This window comes from Pipistrellus hanaki (genome assembly GCF_964339955.1).
Source record: "Pipistrellus hanaki genome assembly, chromosome: 1".
NCBI classification, from domain to species: Eukaryota; Metazoa; Chordata; class Mammalia; order Chiroptera; family Vespertilionidae; genus Pipistrellus; species Pipistrellus hanaki.
This window is the reverse complement of record NC_140503.1, coordinates 53,306,081-53,329,066: the sequence shown is the minus strand read 5'-3', so window position 1 is coordinate 53,329,066 and position 22,986 is coordinate 53,306,081. Positions and strand designations below refer to the sequence as shown.

The 22,986-nt window shown below is 46.1% G+C and overlaps 1 protein-coding gene across 3 annotated transcripts in view; it reads right to left on the bottom strand.

Moving 5' to 3' along the window:
• The window catches only part of MYO5C (myosin VC), an 88,233-nt gene that overhangs the window by 9,846 nt on the left and 55,401 nt on the right, over positions 1–22,986 (bottom strand). For 2 of the 3 annotated variants that reach the window (XM_084894049.1, XM_084894050.1), the window contains exons 22-34: positions 22,637–22,801; positions 21,270–21,363; positions 19,168–19,231; positions 16,694–16,874; positions 14,626–14,719; positions 14,224–14,287; positions 14,058–14,138; positions 11,356–11,536; positions 9,175–9,268; positions 8,475–8,674; positions 4,859–4,946; positions 2,273–2,371; positions 872–1,026 (exon numbers count right to left, since the gene is read on the bottom strand). In XM_084894049.1, the coding sequence (XP_084750175.1) occupies positions 872–1,026; positions 2,273–2,371; positions 4,859–4,946; positions 8,475–8,674; positions 9,175–9,268; positions 11,356–11,536; positions 14,058–14,138; positions 14,224–14,287; positions 14,626–14,719; positions 16,694–16,874; positions 19,168–19,231; positions 21,270–21,363; positions 22,637–22,801 (1,560 nt within the window). The remainder of the gene's footprint in view (positions 1–871; positions 1,027–2,272; positions 2,372–4,858; positions 4,947–8,474; positions 8,675–9,174; positions 9,269–11,355; positions 11,537–14,057; positions 14,139–14,223; positions 14,288–14,625; positions 14,720–16,693; positions 16,875–19,167; positions 19,232–21,269; positions 21,364–22,636; positions 22,802–22,986) is intronic. The other variant, XM_084894051.1, reaches the window with a different exon arrangement.

Sequence of the window (22,986 nt, the reverse complement as noted above, 5' to 3'; positions counted from 1 at the left end):
TGCGTGCCTGCATCCTGGGATACAATGCAAATGTATCCTAAGAAAACCCCATCTATGAAAATATGGACAGGGAAAATATCCACATATGGGAGGCCCTTCCTAGGACACTCTGGTGGGTGCTGTAATGACAAAGACAATGAAGGACCCAGGACCAAACAAATGCTAATTTTCTCCTCTTAACTCCTGATGAATTCTTGGTGCAAAATATTTGGGAGGGGAGGGAAGAATTATTCCAATCTCTCATGCATCCACTGCTTTTATTCTTCTCTTTTTCCTAAGATATTTAAAATAGGATTTAATTACTCGTGATTTTACTAGGGCATATATTTTACTAAAAGTGAGACAGGACCTTTTGCAACTAAAAATTCAAATATATCCCAATATCAAACATTGCTCCCCATGTGGAAGGGGAATGAAAATATTGGATCTATATGTTACTGAAGAAGGCAGCACTCCAGTTGGGCCAAGAAAAGTGAGTAGCCTTTGGTGGGTGAAACTTTGTTTCTGAGTTGGGACTAAGGGTGCACAATGCAGTTTTAGAAGGGACAGTTATAGATGAGTAATTTTTCCTCACCTTTCACACTTCTTACATTACAGCCGGGACTCTGACAGCCTGAGGGGACAGAAATAGTGGGGTGGTGGCTACGAGGCTGTAATCCCACAGGTAAGGCTTCGAGGTCAATTGGCAGATCCCTACCCTTGGGGACCCCTGACCTAACTTGTCTTTTCCTAACAACTTGGCTTCTTTCACCGATTGGGCCTCAGACTGGTGCACCAAAGCCAGGAGGTGAGGAATGGGCAGCTGTTCATTTCCACAGATGTTGCTGAAGGACCTATAATTCCAAGGGCCAATGTCAGAGGTAGTTCCTACCTTAACCACTTGCTTGATGCCATTGATGATGCTGTTCATGAGGGACTTGAGCATGCCGGCGTCATTGAGGGAGTCTGCGTAGCGCACACACATGAACAGGATGTGAGCCGGCAGCCCAGGGATCATGTTCACCACCACACCACGGGGCTTCAGGTCTGGAGCAGAGAGAGTCAGTGAGGATGACCGCGGGCGGGCGGTTAGCTCTCCCCCTAAAGAACCTCTGATTATGGGGCGGGGGTTGTTTGCTTTTCTGTGCTCGATGCGCTCGATGCAACGCCTGAATGCTCAGGGATGTCTTTTCGGTTTGAGGAATTTAGTTTGGCTCTCCTTTTGGCAAAAGTGTTCAGATGCTACCTGCTCCTCTTCCTTCTCATTTGCAAAGTACTTTCTCCCTGGTGTGGAGACCCTGGATTTCAGATCTCTAGTGAAGGAGAGGAACCGCCTTTCCAAGCACCCCCGCCCCTGCCTCTGTGACGGGGATGCAATACGATCTCAGCGCTCACATGCACCTGCCTTGAATCTGGAAAACAGGAACAGTCCCACAGAGGAGGCCTTGCTGGCTTGGAGAGGAGAGAACGGTGGGGAAACAGATGGGATGAAGGGGAGAGAGAAGCTTTATAGAACAAATTAAGATAAGCAAACAAAGACCTCCCCATGGCTGCATACAAATGGGGGGGGGGGGGACGACACGGAGACAAAGAGGAGGCTCCAAAACTGTGCCCCAGTGAGGGTGGAAAGGAAGGGTAGGGGTGCTCCTTCCTCCCTTAGCTGAGGAGGAAGAAAGTGGCTTTCTGCTCTGAGATCCTGGGACCAGTTGATAAAGAGGCATGTGGTTGTCATGGTAAGGACAGTCTAGTCCCATTAATTCTCTGACCACCAACCCTTGAGCATGATGCACATGGACATTCCTGCTACTGGGGTGTTGCTGGGAAGCCCCAGTTATACTGCCTGCAAATACACTTCTCAGCAGAAGTCAGATAGGGCACAGGAGCCACGCTCACTCCCACCAGGGACCCTGTTCTGAGACCCGAAGCTGTGGAAGTGGGTCTTCTCTCCGGGCCCTGTGATTAGGGTTGGGAGGAGGTTAGGGCAGTGCTTCTCAGCGAAGGGCAATGCATCCCCACGGGGTGTTTGGCAATGTCTGGAGATATCTCTCCATTGTCATGACTGAAAGTTGCTACTGGCTTCTACAGGTGGAAGCCAAGGATGCCTCCCAATATCCTACAATACACACCACAGAGTTACTAGGATCCGCTCAACATGGCTGACGCTGAGAAACTCTGGGCTAGGGCAGGAAGCAGTGAAAGAAGAGAAGGGACTGCCAGCACGCAGGACTGTGGCAATGGCTGATGTTCAAGTTGGCAAAACAAAGCAAAAATTCAGAGTTCCAGGTTTCACTACCGAGAATGAGGTTCTGAATGAGCTTGGCTTCATCTTCCCTCTTGTACTCCAGCATCCCCAGGTACTCCTTGGGTTCCGAGGACAAGTGCACGTCATTGGCTGGAGACCGAGGTAAACAATTAGTTAAACTCTAAAAACAACTTCCACAAGCGTTATAACAGGACTCTTCATCTCCTGCCCTATTCTGACTGGCTGGCACCTGAACTTCTGGCGATTTCAGATCAATGAAAACTCTTTTGAATGCTGAAGAATTTCTTCTGATAGTGATTCTTATCTGTGAGTATGCCAGTGAGTCTAGCTTCTGCTGAAAAGGTTGCGTTATCCTTGAAGAAATCCTTAAGAGTGCCTGGCACGCATCCAGTACACGGGGATACAAAAGCAATTCAAGAGGTAGTTCCTGTCTTTAAGATCTGATGCTACAGTTAAGGAAGCAAGATTCAGGAAACATTTTGTGTGCCAAGTACCAAAGTGCATGGCCCCGAGGGGACTGTATTAGTGTCCCATGTGCTGTAAGAAATTTACATAATGGTGACTTAAAACAACATGAAATTTTAAACTTATAGTTCTAGAGATCAGAAGATTAAAATGGATCTCAAAGGGCTAAAATCAATCAGTCAGCAGGGCTGTGCTCCTTCTAGGAGCTGTAGGGGAGAACCCATTTCTTGCCTTTTCTAGCCTCCAGAAGCTATGTGAATTCCTTGGCTTGTGGCCACATCACTCTGATCTCTGCTTCCATCATCATATCTCCTCTCCATCTACTTCTGTTTTCACATCATCTTCTCTCGCTCTGACACTCCTGCCTCTTATTATATTGGGTCCATGTGGATAATCTAGGATAATCTCCCCATCTCAAGACCCTTAACTGAATCACACCTGCAAATCTCTTCTGCCATGTAAGGTAACATATTTACAGGTCCCCAGGATGGGGAGAGGGACATTTTGGGTGGGCCACAGTCTGCCTTCTGATCCTCAAAGATTCCTGTACATTCTGAGAGAATGAGGTCTGATGACAGAAGCAGAGATTAGAGTCAGAAAAATTTTAAAAAATGCCATGCTTCTGAATTTGAAGATGGGGAAAGGAGTACATAAGCCAAGGAATGCGGTGGCCTCTAAAAGCTGGCAGGGACCAGGGAATGGATTCTCCCTAGAAGGCTCCAGAAGAAATGCTGCCTGGCTGACATGTGATTTTAGCACAGTGAATGCCATTCTGTACTGATGACTTCCAGGACTCTAAGAGAGTAAATCTGTACTCTCTTAAGTCACTAATTTTGTGGTGATGTTATAGCAGCCACAGGAAATTAATACAAGGGCCAAAAGGATTCACACAGAGGTGAACTGAAGCTATTGAAAATACTTCTTGAAGAAGGCAGCACTCCAGTTGGGCCAAGAAAAGTGAGTAGCCTTTGGTGGGTGAAAAAGAAGGTGTTATAGATAAAGAGTTACAGAACTCTCTTCCTACTGCGTGAGAATTTCTCTTTTAACTTACTAGCTCTGTTCCCTTGGAGACTGATAAAGGTAGAGTGTCAACTGCTTTACTAAGCAACACTGTTTTTGGTAAGCATGATCTCTGGCTCCAGCTGGGTGGCTCATCCTGTTTCTCTCTTATATCGATGTGTCTCTCTCTCTCTCCCTCCCTCCCTTTCTCTCTCTCTAAAATCAATAAAAACATATCCTTAGGTGAGGATTTTTAAAAAGCATTTAATAAGAATAAAAAAGAACAACCTCTGATTGGCAAATTGCATCTGGACCAGGAAGAACAATAATTGAAGCAGATGTATCTGATAAAGCCATCATACTTTGGGTATTCTTCTTCTTCTTTTTTAAAATCTTTATTGTTGAGAATATTACATAGGTCCTCATTTCGCCCCATAACTTTAGATATTTTTGAGTGTGAAGACTTATATGTGGGCATTCTCCTTGCAGGAACCCTGGAAGCTAATGCCACGTATGCAGTGTTTAGGAGATACTGGCTTCTCATCAACAGTCATATGAATCAACTTGAATCAGAGCCTTTAGCCCCAGTTGAGCCCTCAGATGACTTTGTCCCTGTTGTCAACTTGAATGCAACTCAGAGCCAGAAGCACTGAGCTAAGCTGCTTCTAGATTCTTGACCCTCAGAAACTGTGTGTAGCAACACACAGTGTTCGCTGTTTTAAATTGCTAAGTTTGGGGTAATTTGTTATGACAATAGAAAACTAATATAGGAAGGGAAGCTGATGCATTCTGCTTTAAGTGACAGGAGAAAGGCAAAGGAAGTAATCTCGGAGGCAGAAGGGACGGAGACTCTGGCAAAGAGGTGAGAAGTGGGAGGTAGGCTGTGGAAGTCCTTACGCAGAGATGTCAGTTCATCCATTCCAACAACGAGGACACCATGAGGGTTGGGAAGGACAGAGGAGTGGGGAGTGATCTGCCTGCCTCAAAGGATCTTTCTTTCCATTCCCCATCACTGAGCCCCAAACTCCGCCAGCTGAGAATCATTCCTTTGGGTTTCAAAGACTTTAGGCCACATTAAAAACTAAACCTTTCATCAACATATGTTGACCTTAGCTGAACGTTCAAGAAATAAGAAAATGTTATTTCTCCCACCTTTTCCAATTGTCTTAGTTAGACTCTTGACTTGATTTTGTAGCTTTTTAATCACTCTGTCCTTCATATCTAACTCTTCTTCCAGATCCTGCAGAGATGAAAACAAACAAGATTACTGACTTAGAAGCATCTAAATTGATTTTTTGGTAATAGCTTTATTGGGCTACTAGAGCCCATTGCATGAAGATTCGTGCAATAGGCCTTCCTTCTCCTGGCTGCCAGCACCGGTTTTCCTCCAGCACCCAGGACCCAGGCCTTTGCTATGGCCGCCGCCTTTCATCTTCACTCCAGCCCAAGCCTTCAGTCTTCGCTCCAGCCGAGCACCGAGCACCGCTCTTGTAGCTGCCTTCGCCCCCTGCCCTTCCCCTCATAGCAGGCTTCCCACCCCGCCTGCCTGGCTGCTCCGGGCCTACATGCGCATGGCCCAGAGGCCTGGAGTGGCTGGGGGGTGGGGCCGCCTCCATCTTTGTCAGGTTAAGTTGCATACTCACTACTGATTGGCTGGTGGGAATCATGAAGTGATGGTCAATTTGCATATTTATCTTTTATTAATGTAGATAATTTACCCAATTCACATATAGTTTATAGTTTACTATACTATGCAATGGTTTGTATACAGTCTGAGTATAATCATCACCACCATCTAATTTAGAACATTTCATCATACCAAAAAGAGCCTGTGAGTTTTAGCTGTCACCCAGTGGTCTCCTATTCCTTCCCAGCTCCTGGCAACCATTACCTACTTTTGTCTCTATCTACCCTTGTGTCTGGCTTCTCTCATTAATATTTTTAAGGTTTCTCCATGCTGTAGTCTGTATCTGTACCTCATTCCTTTTTGTGGCTGAATAATATCCTATTGTGTGCATACACCACACTTACCTTGATCTATTTTCCCCTTAATAAAATAATGTCCATTGTAAAGGATTAAAAAACTTGAATGTGGGAAAGTAAGCTCCCTGAATGTCAGAAGCTGGAGGCAGAGAAACTCTTCAGAGGTTGGAGTCCTGGCTTTGACCTTCCTTCCTCAAAAGGGGTGCCCTGCCTGGGCTGATTTTGGCTCAAGAACAGGGAGAGTCTGGAATTCCTAAAAATATTTCCTCTAAAGTGGCAAAGGGTCTTCAAGTTCTTCCTGAATCCCAGGGGCTTTGGCACAGGAAGGAATTAGGCCCCTCCAGCTCAGCAACGCCCACCATGCTCACTGTGGCCCTGTGCCTTCGGGGACTCCTGGACAAAGAGAAACTGTGCTGTTTCCCCCTGTGGCCACCTCTCCTCCTGCTTCCACCGTTGGAACTTTATTTGACCTTGGAAGTGGGGGTGTGTGTATATACTGTCTTCTAGCTTGAGCCCATCCTATTATACATCTAAAAACCAAAAAAGGCACCCATCAATCCATAATCTGGAAGAAACAACTGCTCACGTTTTATTTCATTCCTTTCTTTTTTTCCCTAATATGGCACATATATGTTTTATAAAATTGGGATCATACTGTATGTGAAATTTTATACCCTATATTTTTCTCAAATTATATTGCAGATATTTTCCCGTGTCTGATAACATACCCAAATTGTCATTTTAATGGATACAGTAATATACAGTAATTAACCTACCCACTTTTATTGGACATCCACTTTATTCCCCCTTTTTTGTTATGATTACTAACACTATTATTTGTCCACATATCTGATTGCTTGCGAGAAATAGAATCTTAGCGGTTCATCACTGAGTCAAAGGGAACGCGCCTCCCTAAAGAACTTACACAGTGTATGTTCCCAGACACCATATGTGACAGCCTCACCAGCACCATAAAATCTCTATTACTTCAAGGGCAAAAATATTACCTAGTTTTAATTTTGAATTTCTTTGATAAATAGTGAGAAGATCACTAAAAGTTTTTATTATCTACTTTTTAATAAGGATTTTCTTTGACTTAAATGATCAGATATGGGATTAAATAGTGTAACATCAAAATTCATGTCCACTGGGAACTCCTGAATGTGACCTCGACCTCATTTGGAAATAGGGTCTTTGCCGGTGTAATTAAACCACAGATCAATATGATATCCTGCTGGACTGGGGTGGGTCCTGAATCCAATGAGACTATCCCTTATAACAGAGATAAAGGGCACCCAGAGATACAGAGGAGAGGCCATGTGAAGGGACAGCAGAGAGTGGGGTGCACTGTCACAAATCAAGGATGTCAGGCATCACCAGGAGCTGGGAGAGGCAAGGGAGTCTTCTCCCCTAGAGACTCTGAAGGAGTGTGGCTGGGCCAACACCTTGAACTTGGACTTCTGGCCTTTACAAGTATGAGAGACACACTCATTTGCTAAATTTATAGGAATTATATTCCTTTATGGCATGTTCATCAGCTCATTGGTAGCATCAAGGCTCCTTGTTGGTTTAGGGGTAGTTTGTTGGAAGGACCATATAGATATAAAACAGGAAGCTATGACTGTTCCCTGGCTCAGCAGGTTGGCCCATCCCCACCTGGGCACAGAGCCACACACCCGGGGCTCCTGAGAAGGGCACTGCAGGGGACCTCACTCGACCAGGAGCATCAAGAACAAACTCACACAAATCCCACACAATCAGGGCCTGATACCTACCCAGAGGCACACTCACAGCTAGGGAATGACAGTTCACACAGGACAAGATGTGCAACATACACGTGACCCACCCCCATTACCACTGGCCCCAACTGTGACCCAGGGACATGCAGGCAGGCAGGACATCCTCACAGGCTCCATGGACAGCTGTTTACCTGGTGTGAGCTGATGAGTCTATTCTCTGAAGAAGTTGGGTCCCCTGAGAAAAGATGGCCATCATCTGGGTGCCCCTGACTGGAATGTGTTATTTCCTGTTAGATATCAAACTCCCTGGGTTCCTCTTTTTAGATATAATCATTCTTCAAAGTCAAATCCTGACACTGTAAAATATAATTTCACCCTATCATATTGTAGTTTTCCTGTGAGACAGAAAATGGGGGGAGGAGGGGGCTGTGGGCATGTCCAGGTGCCCACTGCCCTGGTGAGCCCTCCCCTCGGGCACGTTGTAGAGGCTCCCTGGCCAGGAAGGGCCTCCGTTTCCAACGCCCAGGAAAGCACCCCAATTGCTACTTTAGTGTTTCTCAGTCTTGTAGGCTTCACACGCCAATTAATATTAAAAGAACTGTTGGGGACCGACATAGAGTTGCCAAATTTCATTTTGACAAGGGCCTCTTCAATTTGATGAAGGCTTTCACGATTTAAAGTCTGTTGCCTACTACCACGATCGTTTCATGGAAGAACATTTTGTCTATGAAATTTGTAGGAAGGACATATCCCCAGGAGAACACTTGGACATCGTCTTCCCAGATGGTGCCACCATGGGACAGTGTGCAGGATGCCTGCCCCCCGCCTCCCTTCACTTTGTCAGGCCCGTCTCTGTGAGCCCTGAGCCTCCCCCCGAGTGGACTCAACCTCCGAGACCACCTGTCTTTTGCAAAAGGACACAGAGTGCTCTGATGTGGCTTTGGCCCACAGCTGCTCAGCGGGTGCTCCAGGCGGCCTGTCCCCGCTTCTGTGACATCTGCACACAGGCAGGCAGTCATTTATCAACAATTCGGTCAACTCCTTACCCTGTTTTCCATCGTGAGACGGGACGCTTCCTGCCGGAGGCTACTCTCCACTCTGCGTTCAGTTTCAGCCTGTTTCTTCAAGCCCTCGCTGACCTCTGGCAATGCATGAATGCCATCCATCAGCTTCTCCTCCTCTTTGGTGTGCATTCCCTCTTCTTCTTGAGTGTGATTCAACTGATCAGATGATTCTTCTAATTTTCCTACAGTGAGAAGAACTGTCAGTACTTGGGGCCACATCACTGGATTCCGATTTGGGCTTGGTCCCATGTATAGTTGTCAGGGGTCCTAAACTGTATCCAGCTAGAGATTAGGTTTTGTTTGGCGTAAACAATGTTTAAAATATTTTTAAGTCATTATTTAAAACTTGTGATATTTCACATAAAATTTTAACTTCACACAAAAATGGCTTCTCTTAAAACACACACACACACACACACACACACACACACACAAATAAATAAATAAACCAATCAATCAATCAGAATTATCTGGGCCTGCATTCTTATATGGCAACAATCCCCAGAGTTGAGGCAGCTTCCCCCTTTGGATGCCCATGCACCTGATTGCACCCTCCACCCTGCCCACTCCTCACATTCATGCCGCTGCCTGGCCCACGGGGGGTCAGAGTGCAGTGACTTCTGTCATGTCCGGGGTGGAGAGAACCTTTTTCTAAGAGCAGGTCCCTGAGGGGCCCAGTTACCTCTCATGTTTTCAGTCTGTTCGTTCAGACGGATTTCAAGGTCTTGCTTCTGTTTCTCCAGTTCTGAGATTTGCTGTTTAAAGTCTGGGATCATCTTTTAGAGAATTAGAAATATTAGATTATGAAATTCTTTCATCGATGAACTTTAAAATCTCAGAGCTCATCAGAAGCAAACAGAACTGCTGAGGAGTTTAACCCCATGGAACATACATCTAATCTATAATAATAATAAAAGGTAATATGCTAATTAGACCGGTCGTTCTTCCAGACATCCTTCAGGACGACCTTCCGAAGCCAGGCTGCGAGGGAAGCATGAGTCCCGGGTGCCAGAGGGAAGTTGGTGCTGACAGCCGAGGGAAGGAAGGCCTACTCTTGCATGAATTTTGTGCATTGGGCCATCAGTAAATTGTATAAGAAGGCCAGCTAAGACATTATCCTGGATTGGTATGATTTTTTACCTCGAGACCTATATATAGTCACGAGAAATACCAGCTCGCTCAGAGGAAGCAGTTCCACACAGCCACGGTCCCCATCAGGATGACTCCCGGACAGCAGGGTGTGTGGGGGAGGGGCAGGGGCAGATGGGAATTCTGTGCTGAGCTGAGGGAGGGTGATGTGAGGAGGTGGCAGCCAGAGACCTCACCTCCTCATCTAAGGACGGACCACCTCGAGGGAGTCCCACTGCGCCCTCTTTATTCTAGGCGGGGCTCAATCCTTTGTCCTTGTCCACCAGTATAGTTTTTTAAATGTCTGTCACCTCTACTCTCAAGCAGGTAAAAACAGTTTTTCTGTTGTCCAAGTTTATAAAAACACCTACACTGCTAACACTCAAATAAAAAACATTTGTTTGATTGTGCAGTTGGATTTCAACACAGATTCCTCATGAAAGTTTCACCCAAGGACCAAACAAAGGTGTGAAGGTCCTTACTCCTGCTCCACGTGTTGGCTATGGCAGGGCCACAGCTCCTCACCTGCTGACACAGACCTGAGAGGTCCTAGTAGTTCCAGGTTAGACAGAGGAGGAGGAGACAGCAAAGAAGCTGAGAAGGGGCAGCTGGTGAACCGTGAAGGGGATGAGAAACCTAGGAGGGTGGTGCCCTGGAAGCCATCAGAACAATAAGGAAGGAAAGGAAGCGAGTAAATCATCAAATGCCACTGAGAGACAACAAGGAGGATGGAAATGATCCCTCTGTGCTCAGCTGGATGCAGACAGACCAGTTAGTGGTAGGGGCACATGACAAAATAGGGTGGCTACAGAGCAAATGGGAAGTGAATGGAGAGATTGCAGTTGGATGGCTGCTGAGAAGTCTGACAACATCCCCAAAGAAACGGGGTGGTGCCCTGGCCGGCAAAGCCCAGTGGGTAGACTGTCAGCCTGAGCACTGAAGGTCACAGGTTCTACCAGTCAAGGGCATATACCGGGGTTGCAGGTTGATTCCCCGGCCCTGGTTGAAGAGCATGCAGGAAGCAATAAATTGATGTGTCTCTCAAATCAATGTTTCTCTCTTTCCCTCTCTCTCTCTCTCTCCCTCCCTCTCCCCCCCCCTCTCTGTCTCTCTCTGTCTCTCTCTCTCTCTCCTCCCTTCCACCTCCCTTCCATTTTCTCTAAAAAAAAAAGGAAAATCCTTGGATGAGGATTACCAAAAAGGAAAAAAGAAAGGGATAGAGTAGTAGTTATAGGGGATGTGGGGCCAAGAAAGAAATAATTTTGAGTGAGGAGATTTATAAAGCCTTTCTCCATGCCAGTAGGCGTGAGTTAGCAGAAAGAATGAGACATGTGCAGGAGGAAAGAATCGGCATCTCAGGAGGGGAGGCCTCTGAAAAGGTGAGATGAGGAGCGGGAATAGAGAGACTGACCTGAGTGCATGCCTCTCTCGAATTATTCTTTTACCTTAATGTTGCTTTTGTCAATTTCCAAGAGGTATTGGCTAAATTTAGAACACACACACACACACACACACACAGAATGTGGACTCATCCTATGGAAAAAACACATACTTTCAAATCAGAGTGCTCTCCAGCCTGACGTAATATAAGTTTCTCTTCTGACCCATGCATTTCACTTCTAGAAAACAGAAGTCTGATCCATTGTTTTATTGCCAAGAAACTGCATATGACTTGGCTAATGAATAACATCTCTAGAATAGTACCCACAACCGGGGCTCATGGCTGAGACCATACCATGTTTTCTGACGTCAGCCTGGTAACTTCATGTCGAATACTTTCATTGATGTCATTCTCTTCTCTAAATAATTTCTGCAGGTGGTTTATTTCTTGACTTAGATGTACTACTTTGAAGTTCAAAGCTTCTATCTCCTTTTCATAGCAATCCTTCTGGGACTGGAAATGGCTCTCCAAGACGCTGTTAGAGGAGGGACCAAGAAATTAGCCACTTGGTCTTCGCTCTGAGTGTGTGCATGTACAACAGTTATGAAAACCCACCACTAGAGCCAAGCGCTAAGTACAGAAAGCGTACTTATGTGCACATCGCTACAGGGTATTGGAACTAGGAACACAGAATTATAAAACTTAAAAAGCATATGTAGCATTAACATGCGGTTAGTAACAAATATTATTTTAGACATTATTAAAGTTAGATTTTTACTCTAATGGTTAAAAAATGTCTTCATGATGCAATAATGGTAAAGATACATTTCATTATACATTTGTCAAAACCAATCCTATATAATAAAAGGGTAATATGCAAATTAACCCTAACAGCAACTGGGAACGACCAGTTGCTATGGCCCGCACTGGCCACCATGGGGCAGATGCTCAACACAGAAGCTGCCCACTGGCGGTCAGTGCACTCCCACATGGGGAGCACCGCTCAGCCACAAGCTGGGTGGGTGGCTGCAAGCACAGCAGCGGTGGCAGGAAACTCTCGCGTCTCCTCAACAGCACTAAGGATGTCCAGCTGAGGCGTAGGCCCGCTCTCCACAAGCTGCAGTTGGACATCCCCCAAGGGCTCCTGGGATGCCAAAGGCTGTCTGATTGCCAGCTTAGGTCTGATCCCCCAGGGAGTGAGCCTAACCTGGCAGGTGGACATCTCTGAGGGGTCCTGGATTGCCAGAGGGCACAGGCTGGGCTGAGGGACCCCCCCAGGTGCATGAATTTTTGTGCACTGGGCCTCTAGTTTGATATATTCAGTTTTACTGTATAGGTTACGAGTTTTATCACTCAGCATTTTATCCCATAAAGAGTTTATCCCATAATGTTTTTTACCAATTACTTAATTCTCAAAGAAATATTTTCAGTGATTGAGCCAAACCGGTTTCGGCAAGGACCTGTCATCTTAGTGAGTCTTTTTGCTAAGCTTATCAATTATTCTTTCAAAAGAGTATAAATATTATGAGAAATAATATGAAATTGCTGTTAAAGATTGAAGAGTGATTCAATTAATCCCTAGTAATTATCTATATAGAGGAAATTTCATACACACTTATTGGTGCTAAATTGAGCTTTTGATTGGTTATGCCTAAGTTTGATAAAGCACGATCTGGAAATTAATACATGCCATTGATTTGTAAATCAGCCATGTTTATGCTCAAGTTTTATATTCCTGTTAGGCTCAACTCTTAAATATTGTACCTAATGGTTTGTTGTTTTAAACAAATACTTTTGCCCTGAAGTATTTTGGTATATTGGAGCAACAACTGAGAGTAAGAAAGTCTGAAAGTCCTTTGGTAGAGGTGGTCTCAGATTTATTTATTGTAACATCTCTAGGCAATGGGCTACCATTCTGGTAATGGCTATTAGTGATTGTTTCATGCACCTGGTAAGACACTTGATTCATGTGGCAAACAGTATAATCAAACACCAATATAATGAAGGAGTTATAATAGAGAACTAAGCCAGCTCCCTATTCCTGTAGGCAGCCAGCTAAATAAGTCTGTCCAATCCCTATATAGGGGCTAATTTTCTGTCCAAGGATTGTAATAGTTAGGGTGGAATCCTAAGGTTTTGTAGAACTATCTTAGGCAGTCAATCAAGAGCAGTGGGAGTGCCGAAACCGGTCTGGCTCAGCGGTAGAGCGTTGGTCTGTGGACTGGGGGGTCCCAGGTTTGATTCCGGTCAGGGCATGTGCATTGGTTGCGGGCACATCCCTGGTAGGGGGTGTGCAGGAGGCGGCCGGTCGATGTTTCTCTCTCATCAACATTTCTAGCTCTCTATCTCTCTCCCTTCCTCTCTGTAAAAAATTAATAAAATATATTTTTTTTTTAAAAAGAGCAGTGGGAGTAACGTTCCATGATTGTCCTCCAAGAATAGATTGCTGATCTACCTTTCTAATTAAAACTCTAGGGAAGGCATGCCCAAAGCCTTGCTTATCTATTATGCAGTTTGGGTGGAAAGGACCAAAAAGACAATATTCAAAATTCTAATTTGGTTTATTTTGGTCAAAATTTATAGACAAAAGAGCCTAGGTTAGGGACAATGGCAGAGGAAGAAGAGTTTCTCTACCTCATCATCAACAAAGTAACACGTTTGGGTCCCACATAAGAACAGCTGAAGCCGGTTTGGCTCAGTGGATAGAGCATCGGCCTGTGGACTGGGAGGTCCCGGGTTCGATCTCGGTCAGGGGCATGTGCCTTGGTTGCGGGCACATCCCCAGTAGGGGGTGTGCAGGAGGCAGCTGATCTATGACTCTCTCATCGATGTTTCTAGCTCTGTATCTCTCTCCCTTCCTCTGTGAAAAATCAATAAAATGTATTTTTTAAAAAGAAGAAGAAGAAGAAAAAAAAGAAAGAAATATTTTCAGTGATTATTAGATCATTCTACTGTAAGACATTTATTTTATGTATCAAATCTATGTAAAAGAAACTTTTCACTTTCCAATCATCTATTATCTCTGGGGGAAAAGAAACCCTGGGGGAATTCCTCACCGGGTTGCTTTCTTTAGTCCTTCATAAGCAAACCAAAGTTCTCCATCCTCATTTAAATGCTCCAAGTCTTCCACAGACAGCCTGGAAAATAAAGAGGGTAAGAAAGTCTCTCGTCTCTCTCATGTGTTACACGTTTCTAACTGTTTGATAATGCAAAAACGATTACCTGCTTCTCACATCTGCAATGTCATAGCTTTCGAGGAGTTGCTTGGTGATCTCCGACATCTTTTCTGAGAGGAAAAGACAGAGCTGGTATAAATTACATTCTTGCCTGATTTCTCCCGTTCTCTTTCTAGGGCCCAGTTACCTTCACAGAGTCTCCGGCTGCTAACCATCCCATCAGCTAAGAAACTGACCAACTATTAAACCCACCAGCTATCCAACCAACCAACCAACCAACCAACCAACCAACCAACCAACCAATTAGCTATGGAGCCAACCAGCTATTCAGCTAACCAACCAGCTAACCAACCAGCCTCACGCCAATCAAAGGAGCATTTCCTTACCAGTGACACTTATGATACATTCAGACTGCACCCACGGGCTCGGTGCCTCATGGTTTTCTTACCTCTCATTTCCCGCTTTTGTGACTGCACATGTTTTTCCACATCTATCTTCTGTGTCTGAAGTAGCTCTATCTCCTTTTCAAACTCAGAGATTGTCTGAATCACAGCAATGACCAGGTGAAGAAAAAAGAGCTGTTGTAATTTTTATCAGACAGGGGAACACTCTTACAGCACCATCTACCCATACAGGGCATCCTCACTGCTACTTCTTAGCTAAACTCTTGTTAAACCATCCCTGCCCATATACACAGCGTGGCCTTGATACATGTTTAACTGCCCTAAAATACTGTTATTTCCAGATCTACTCAGTCGTATCAACAGAATTGGTTTCCCTACCTAAAGGGAAACAATAACTACTTGCTACAAGCTTTGGTGGGGTGGGGAGGAAGGAGAGCCCAGAGGAGGAAATTCAAAGGGGCCGATTCTCTTTCACCGTAGTTTGAAATCTTGGATGTGGGCAAGGCCGCCATGTTTGGAAGTATGGGTTTGGGTCCAGCTGGGTTTAGGGGTGGCGCAGCCGCAGAGCCAGGCACACCCAGAATTTGGGGGGTGGCCATGGGGCGTGCTGGGGGTCCCCTGAGGGGTAGCCCTGGTTGTAGGGGGGAGGCTGTATCCTGCCTCTTTCACCGATGGGCTCAGCTTGAGCAAGGATGTCAGGTTTGTGCTTGAACAAACCTTTGGAGGCAGAGGTGACTAAGCTCTCGCTGACATTTTCTCAGTTAGTCCAAGTGTTTAAGGCCTACATACAAGTCCTGTTTCTACAGGGCGTGGGAAAGGAGACCACATTGACATTTGCTGGTCATTTTACATACACAACCGCCTCTTTAAAACAGGCTCATAGGGTGAGTAGGGTGACCTTCTATAGGTTAGAAAACAGAAGCTGCATAGAGTACACGGCATGTTCAGGATCCGACGGCAAATTGGTGGGGCCCCAGGACTATCCAATCCGAAAGCCCCGCTCTCTGTAATGTTTCAGTCATGGTTACAAGTGTATTTATATAGACGGATTATAACACACATAACTTGATGATGATACATTTTCTTTCTTTGCAAATGAGACTAATCGCCACACTGGAGAGTGTGGACTGCAGTTTTTGTTCGCAAAGAGGTAGTGACAAATATCGGCGCCTTACTCCAAGTGTAGCCACATGATTTTCCAAGATGCAGACCATAGCCAGATGGCTGACTCCCAGAGGGACAGCGGTCTCATGTGGCTGCTGAGAGCCAGGCAGTCACAGGGCGGGGTGGTCCCACCCCCCACTGTAAGCACTGGGGGCCCCGGGCACAGAGATTATGGACAGCTCTGCTGTGGAGTCCACAGGCGAGTCCGGGGGGATCCCTAGAGCTCTTCTAAACCATGCACGGCTCTTCCATGACAACCAGAATATTTGTAAAATCTTCACAGACATCTACTAACATGTGTTTCACATATTCAGTGGAAGCTTAAAAGCTTTCCAACCTTGCAGAGACATATTTTGCATTTAAGAACACAGGAACATTCTGGCGGGGAAGGGATTCCAGTTAAGCCTGACTGTCCAAGCACGCAACATTGCTTTTGTGAGAGTTGCTGGTAACAGTTTAAAATGTAAGATTCTGACAGTACGGCAATGTATTTTTAATACAGGCATTTAGAGTTCCACTAGAGGCCCGGTGCACGAATTCCTGGTTGAGGGGACAATTTGCATATTAGCCTTTTATTATATAGGATAACACCATGATGGACTGTGTAAGAGCTCATGCCCATTTATAATTTAATTTGGACGTGTTCTCTAGGTCAAGATATTTGAGTAGCTTTATGTAACTGTAATTTTAAGCAAGAGAGCTGACCTTTAAGATAGGAAAAGCCATTATTGTTAAATCAAAGGCGGCTGGGGCTTTATACTGGGAGGAACTGAAGTAATCAGGGTCCTTTCGCTTCTGGCTTCACACACGCATTTGCATTTAGCTGCCTGAGCCTGTGGGAAACTAAAGCTGCTCCCCCTTCACACACACACACACACACACACACACACACACACACCCTGTGCAGTGACCTGGCTCAGAGGGAGCTGGGGAAGCGGAAGCCTCTACCTTGGCCTGCTGGCTCAGCCGGGCCACCTCCCCCTGCAGGTCCCCCGAGGTGGCCCGCTCCTCCTCCAGCTGGCGCTGCAGTTGCACTTTCTCATCCTTGAGAGCTTTGATTTCTTCTTTCAAAGAGCACATCTGCTTCTCATAGTCCTGTGTTTTCAGTTCAAAGCTTTTTTCAAGAAGACTAGGCAGCAAAAGGAAAAATAATTCAGAATTGTCTCTAAAGTCTTTCTTTATCCTGAGTTAGAACGATACATCATTTTGAAAATAAGAGGAGATTCCAGAAAGGAGGAGACAAGTTAATTAGGATCTATTGTGACAGTTCCCATAATAATGGCCTTATTTTTAGCTGACTGTTTCCTGTCCCCTTAGAATAAGGAAGCTTCTTCCACTTTCTGATCTGAGAAGTGTGGCGTTAACATGGTCCCACACAGAGGAAACACAGCACAGGAGTTGAACTTAAAGTCTCAGTGGTGGTTGGGGCACTGTATTCCCAAAGCCATCCCAGTTCCATGTGGCCCCCTCGGAGGGGCCACATCCCTCGGCAAAGACCTTGGCACACTTGGCCAAGTCCTGGCCCCTGCCAAGTCCCAAGGATCCTGGAGGGCTCTGGCCTGGTGCTACCCAAGTTAGCGCAGTCATTTAATATGTCAAAGCATCCAGCTCTTCAAAAATTCTAGAATAAGTTTCAGCAAATTCAGGTGCCCCAACTTCCAGGAAAACACAATTCCTCGTTAGACAGCTGCTCAGTTAAATATGGGTGAATGACCAAGAAAATAACTGAAGAGAGACCCATGACCTAGACCAGCCAACACAGTCCACAGCAGCCCAGTTAGAACTGAAGCAGACCTAGGGGCTCTATGAGTTTATGAGTTACCATTCTACTTGCTAAACTGTTGATTGGTTTATGACTTGCTTTTATAGCACGAAAGGAAAATCCCTGAGGAAGAGAGTTACATTCCCAATAGGTTTTTGTTTCATTTCCTTTTATAGATATTATTAAAAATTTAAACTTTGTTTTCAGGTTTTTAAAACCCTCCCTCCCCCTCTCACCCCCCCCCCCCCCCCACACACACACACACAGTCACCTGGCCGGCGTGGCTCAGCAATTGAACGTAGACCTATGAACCAGGAGGTCACAGTTTGCTTCCCCGTCAGAGCCCATGCCTGGACTGTGGGCTCGATCCCCAGTAAGGGGCATGCAGGAGGCAGATAACCAATGATTCTCTGTCATCATTGATGTTTCTATCTCTCTCTCCCTCTCCCTTCCTCTCTCTGAAGTCAGTAAAAATATATTTAAAAAAACAAAACCAAAAAAACCCTCAGTACTCCTAAGAGGCCAACAAAATACCTTTGAAGAAGCAGACTGCAGCCGGCAGTCACATGTAAAAACAATCTTAAATTTGTAGCCTAAACGAGGCAGGTGTGTTCTTCCCACAGACTGTGGGCTTCTTTGTGCCTCTGTCGGGTTGTGACAGTGGCCAAGATGTCCCCTGTCAGCTGACCAGGGACCAGACCAAGCTACAGATGAATGCTGATGAGGTTTGCAAAGAGCTCAAGGTGACCTGGCTCAGCCTGGCTCTCCCAGCCCCCTGCTTGCAATGGTCACTCCCAAGTGGCCCCAATCCACAGTGAGGGTCCAAAAACCGAACTCCTTCCCTAGAGTTGAAAGCTCATTGAAAAATAGATTTTTCAAGGTAAAGTCAAATATCCCTATTTTAAAACCAATGCAGGATCATGAGACCCTTTGTCAGCTCTTTGGACTCTTCAGAGACACTCCCTCCCCTAACTTTTTGGCCTCCTCCTCCTCACTCAGACCCAGGCTACTGACTAACTGCATGCGGAGGCTGCATATCCTACCACCCCAGGAAGCCCTGAGCCTCCTAGCCCCCTACACCCTGGATGCCAAGAATGTTCCATTTCTTCCCAGCACCTTGCCCTGCATCCCTACTTTGAGATCTAAAACCTTTAAGTTGACTTTTTAAGAGAAGGGAGCCCAGATTGGAGGTTAGTAAAGGGTTTGATATTGCCAAGGTCACAGGGAGCTGCCTTGGTTTCTGTGAGGGTTTCACATCCCTTACTGTGTAGGACAAGAGTCACATGAGCAGGTGTAACAGGAGTGGAGAGGGAGGTGTATTTCCTAGGCAATACTCTTACTTCTTAGGCTTCAGTGAAGTTGAAAGGGTAGCAGTGTCTTATCTGAACTCCTCATGGTCTTGGCAAAAAGAGAAAGCAAGAAACTCCCAGGGTCCCCTGCCCACAGTGCAAAACCTGGGCAGTGTCTGCAAGGTGCACAGGGAGGGCATTCACTCTTGCAAACCTCCACGTCTTCACTGCCTACAAATACGCACACCCTGCTCTCCTGTGCTTGTGACCTGCTATCTGCAAATTCAGGTGCCCCAAAGTAGAAAAGTAGAAGCAAAGTAGAAAACAGCAGAGAGAGACAGGGCAGTTGTAAGGCAACCCGTGTTTCATACATTCTTTGTCGTTCTTCTTTTTGCACGTCCTCGAAGAGCTGCTTGGTGAGGTCATCCATTTTCCCTGTGAAAAGACAACGCTTTTTGACCTAACGCACACCAATGCCTGGATTGCTTCACGTCTTATTTAAGAAAGTGTGAATGTAAGAATGGTCATGGGGTACTTTTTTCTAATAGGACAACAAGTGCAACTGTCACTTTTATAAATTAGAAATACAGGTACAGGGGTTCAAAATAATAATGCTCACAAATTTGTCATATTGAAATCTATAGTTTCATTTATATTACTTTGATTGGTTTGAATATCATTTGTTTGATTAAAATTAGGCATATTGGGTTTGAGATAATAAATATTTTTTTTTTATTAAAAGTAAATAGGAACCCTTTGGAGAGAAAAGAATCAATTTATGATAGGGTTTCTCAATTTTAGCATTATGATACTTCAAGGGAGGTAATTCTTTATCATGGGGGGCTTATGTGGGGGGCTCCTTGTGCACTGTAGGATATTGAACAGCATCCCTGGCCTCTACTCACTAGAATCCAGCGGGAGAGGGGGGAGGGAGACAGGGGGTGGGGGTGGGGGAGGGGAGCGGGGGGGCTGAGGGGGGGGATTGTGACAATTAAAAATGTGTCCAGACACTTCCCAGTGTCCTGGGGGGCACCTTGACTGAAACCAGTCATATATGATAACCAAGAAAATAATAAAATGTCTTCTTTTAAATACAGGGTCTCTAACACAGTGGGCAGGTTAAAGTAGCATGGGGTCTGGACAGCCTCTGGCCATGACGATCCCATGTTTTCCAAAACAGGAGCAGATGACAGATGCAGCCCATCAGAGCCGGGTGTCCCTATTTGTTCTTAGCTGACACCTCATTCTTGAGTTTTGCCTGGTTTCTGAGTCCTGCCCCAGAGGGGAACCCAGGGATGAAGTGACAATAGCAATCCTCCAAATTATTTGGTTTTTTAAAAAAAAAAAAGCCAACAGTTAGGTAATAGTTTGTCCAGTGCAGTGTCAAATGTCCTTGAATCAAATGATTGCTTTAGAACATCATGAGTCAGCCAGAAAACACGAGGGAAGACGCCTAAGGTTAAATTTAGAAGCCAGCATGTCTATCTAAACTAATAAAAGGGTAATATGCTAATTAGACTGGGAGACATTCCGGATGTCCTTCCGGACAAAGCCATGGTGGCGGGGCCAAGGCAGAGGCAGTTAGGGGCGATCAGGCCAGGAGGGGAGGGAAGTTGGGGGCAATCAGGCCAGCAGGGCGGGTAGTTGGGGGTGATCAGGCCAGAGGGGCGGGGGGGCAGTTGGGAGCAATTAGGCCAGCAGGGGTATGCCAGATGCCCAGGCCTGAACCCTTGGGTCTCATGTGCTCCAGGTCAGAGCTTAAGGAAAAAGGTCCCTGGAAAAGACAGGCAATTGAGTGTGGTGATTTAAACCACCTGGTCAGGAACCACCAGGTTCATGAGCCTGTTGGGGTTTAGCAAGTGCTTACGATTAGAATTCAAGTTGGAAAGCTACAAATGGACAGAGCCAGGCTAAGAGTGGCTGCTTCACACCCTAAATAAAAGTGGTACCAACCCTGGTTCCAAGCATCTGCACCTGACAGCCTGGGGGTGCTGTGGCTCATGAGGGAAGCGTGCCCTTAGTTCAGGGCCAGGGTACCCTTAGATCAAGTAAGGCGGACAGTTATGCACTCTGACTGCAAATCCTTGGCAAACAACAAACCCGACTCCAACATTATCCTAACCCCCACAGCACACCCATGCACACACACAGACACACATCCTTTCCACGTGCGATGAAAAGGCTCCAGGCTTAGGGCCAAACATCTGTACCTTGCAAGTGGCCCAGGGAGGGTCTGAGACAGGGATTTCTGTGCTGTCTGACAAAGATGGAAATAAACAGGTGAATCTATAGGGAACTGTTACCACAATTTAAATGTAGTTATTTTATGTGGAGCAACAACATTCTTGTTATACTAAGTACACACCAGAGATTCTGGATGCAGCCTAAAACTCGGTTCACTGCCAATGGTTATTCCGGAATGACTGGACAAACAAACACATGGGTGAATGAATCAGGCCGTCCTGGGCTTTACCTTTCAGCTCTTCAGTCTGCTCCTGAAGCTTCCGCTGTATCTGCTCTTTTTGTACTTCCAGCTCCGAATTATGCTTCTGAAGCGTTGCCAATTTCTAGCAAAGGGAAGCAAAAACTTTTTGGAAAACCTCATTTTAAGTTTTGTTACCACTGTCCTACTTGGTGAAAAGCTATGTCTTTTTAAAATAGTATGTGTGCATGTGTATGTGTATGTATGTATGCATGTGTACACACACACCCACACACACACACACACACACACTCTATCCGTGGATAGCAGCCAGCACCAGTGCACAGCATCACACTGCATTTACTTTTGCATGCAAGAGCTCCAGGTGACTGCAAGCAGACACCAGTTCCGAGCCTGCAAGGGCTGAGATCAAGGCACCAGACCAAACCAAGGTCACCTCACATGTCAAGGAATCTTCTCTATCCCTTTCTTTTCTTTCTTTTTTTCTTTTTTTCTATCCCTTTCTTGAGCTTCTCCACACACAGGGTATTTATCTATTTAATGTGATGTAAATTATTTGTGATATACTGTGGATTCACATTCTGAAAGTGTTATGACTCAGGAAGGCTGTGGGATTGTGATGTAAGTTCTACTATTTTAGCTCTTCTTGGTCAAGTGTCTGCCGGGCTGGCAGCTGAAGGCGCTGATGGGTGGTTAGTGACCGGCAGTGTGAGCAGTGCCAGCAGCCAGGTGCCAGGCCTTGGGGAGGCAGAGAGATGCCCAGGACTCCAGGCTGCCACAACCTTGGGTGCAGGAGGATGGATGGGAATAAAGACACCTCGTTAGAAAATACCAGCTCACTCGGTGCAGGGCTCTGTGACAGGCATTTAGCTAAATGATTTCATCTGAAAATTTCATCCTCGCAACAATGCTGTCAAGTCACTTTTTGTCATTTCTGTTTTACATACGAGGAACTGAAGTTCAGAGAGGGTGAGGGCAACTTGCCTAAGGCCACCCAGCCAGACAGCAGCAAAGATAAGCATAGAGCAGGGACACTGGATTTTTACATCTGCTGCTCGTCTGCCTCCCCCCTTCGCCCTGCCCTCCCCCACACCCGAGCTCTGCGCTGCTGTTCTGGGTGAGGTGCCCAGGGCTCACACCAGATGGACCGGCAACTGGGGACCAAGATGGTCCTGGCAGAGGGGGAAGCAGCCACAGGGCTCCTTCTTGGCCTTTGTCTCTTGACAAGAGTCGAAAGGAAGAGGCACTGTCATACTGTGTTTCTTCCCTGGGCTCGGCTCTGCCCTCTGTTCTCTGAGGGGGAGGCCCCTCTGACAGCGGGGGCTCTGTGGGGACACACGCTGAGGCCCCTCCCGTGGGAAGGCTCACGGCTGTCGCCAGTCACAGCCAGCACCGACCTCTTCCACAGCAGCCTTGTATCTCTGCCCCTTCTCCTCGTAATTGCGTCTATGGGCAACTGCCCTGTCCAGTTCCGATTCCAGTTTCTGAATCTTCTCCACGTCACTGGCCCGAGCGGCAGCCAGGCTGGTCACCTTCTCCATCAGCCCGTGGTTCTCTCTGTTCTAGAGAAGAACAGCAGGTGCTCAGGGGTTTATCCCAAACAAAGAAGCCGTTCCCTTGGCTTCTCACAGCCTTTAACACGGCATCTAAGTCTCAGAGGTCCAGTTAGGTTGGCCACGTGTATCACTGTGAGGCGTGGATGAGCATCCGTGCCAGGGAAAACAGCGAGGCAGGGCTGGTCGGTTCA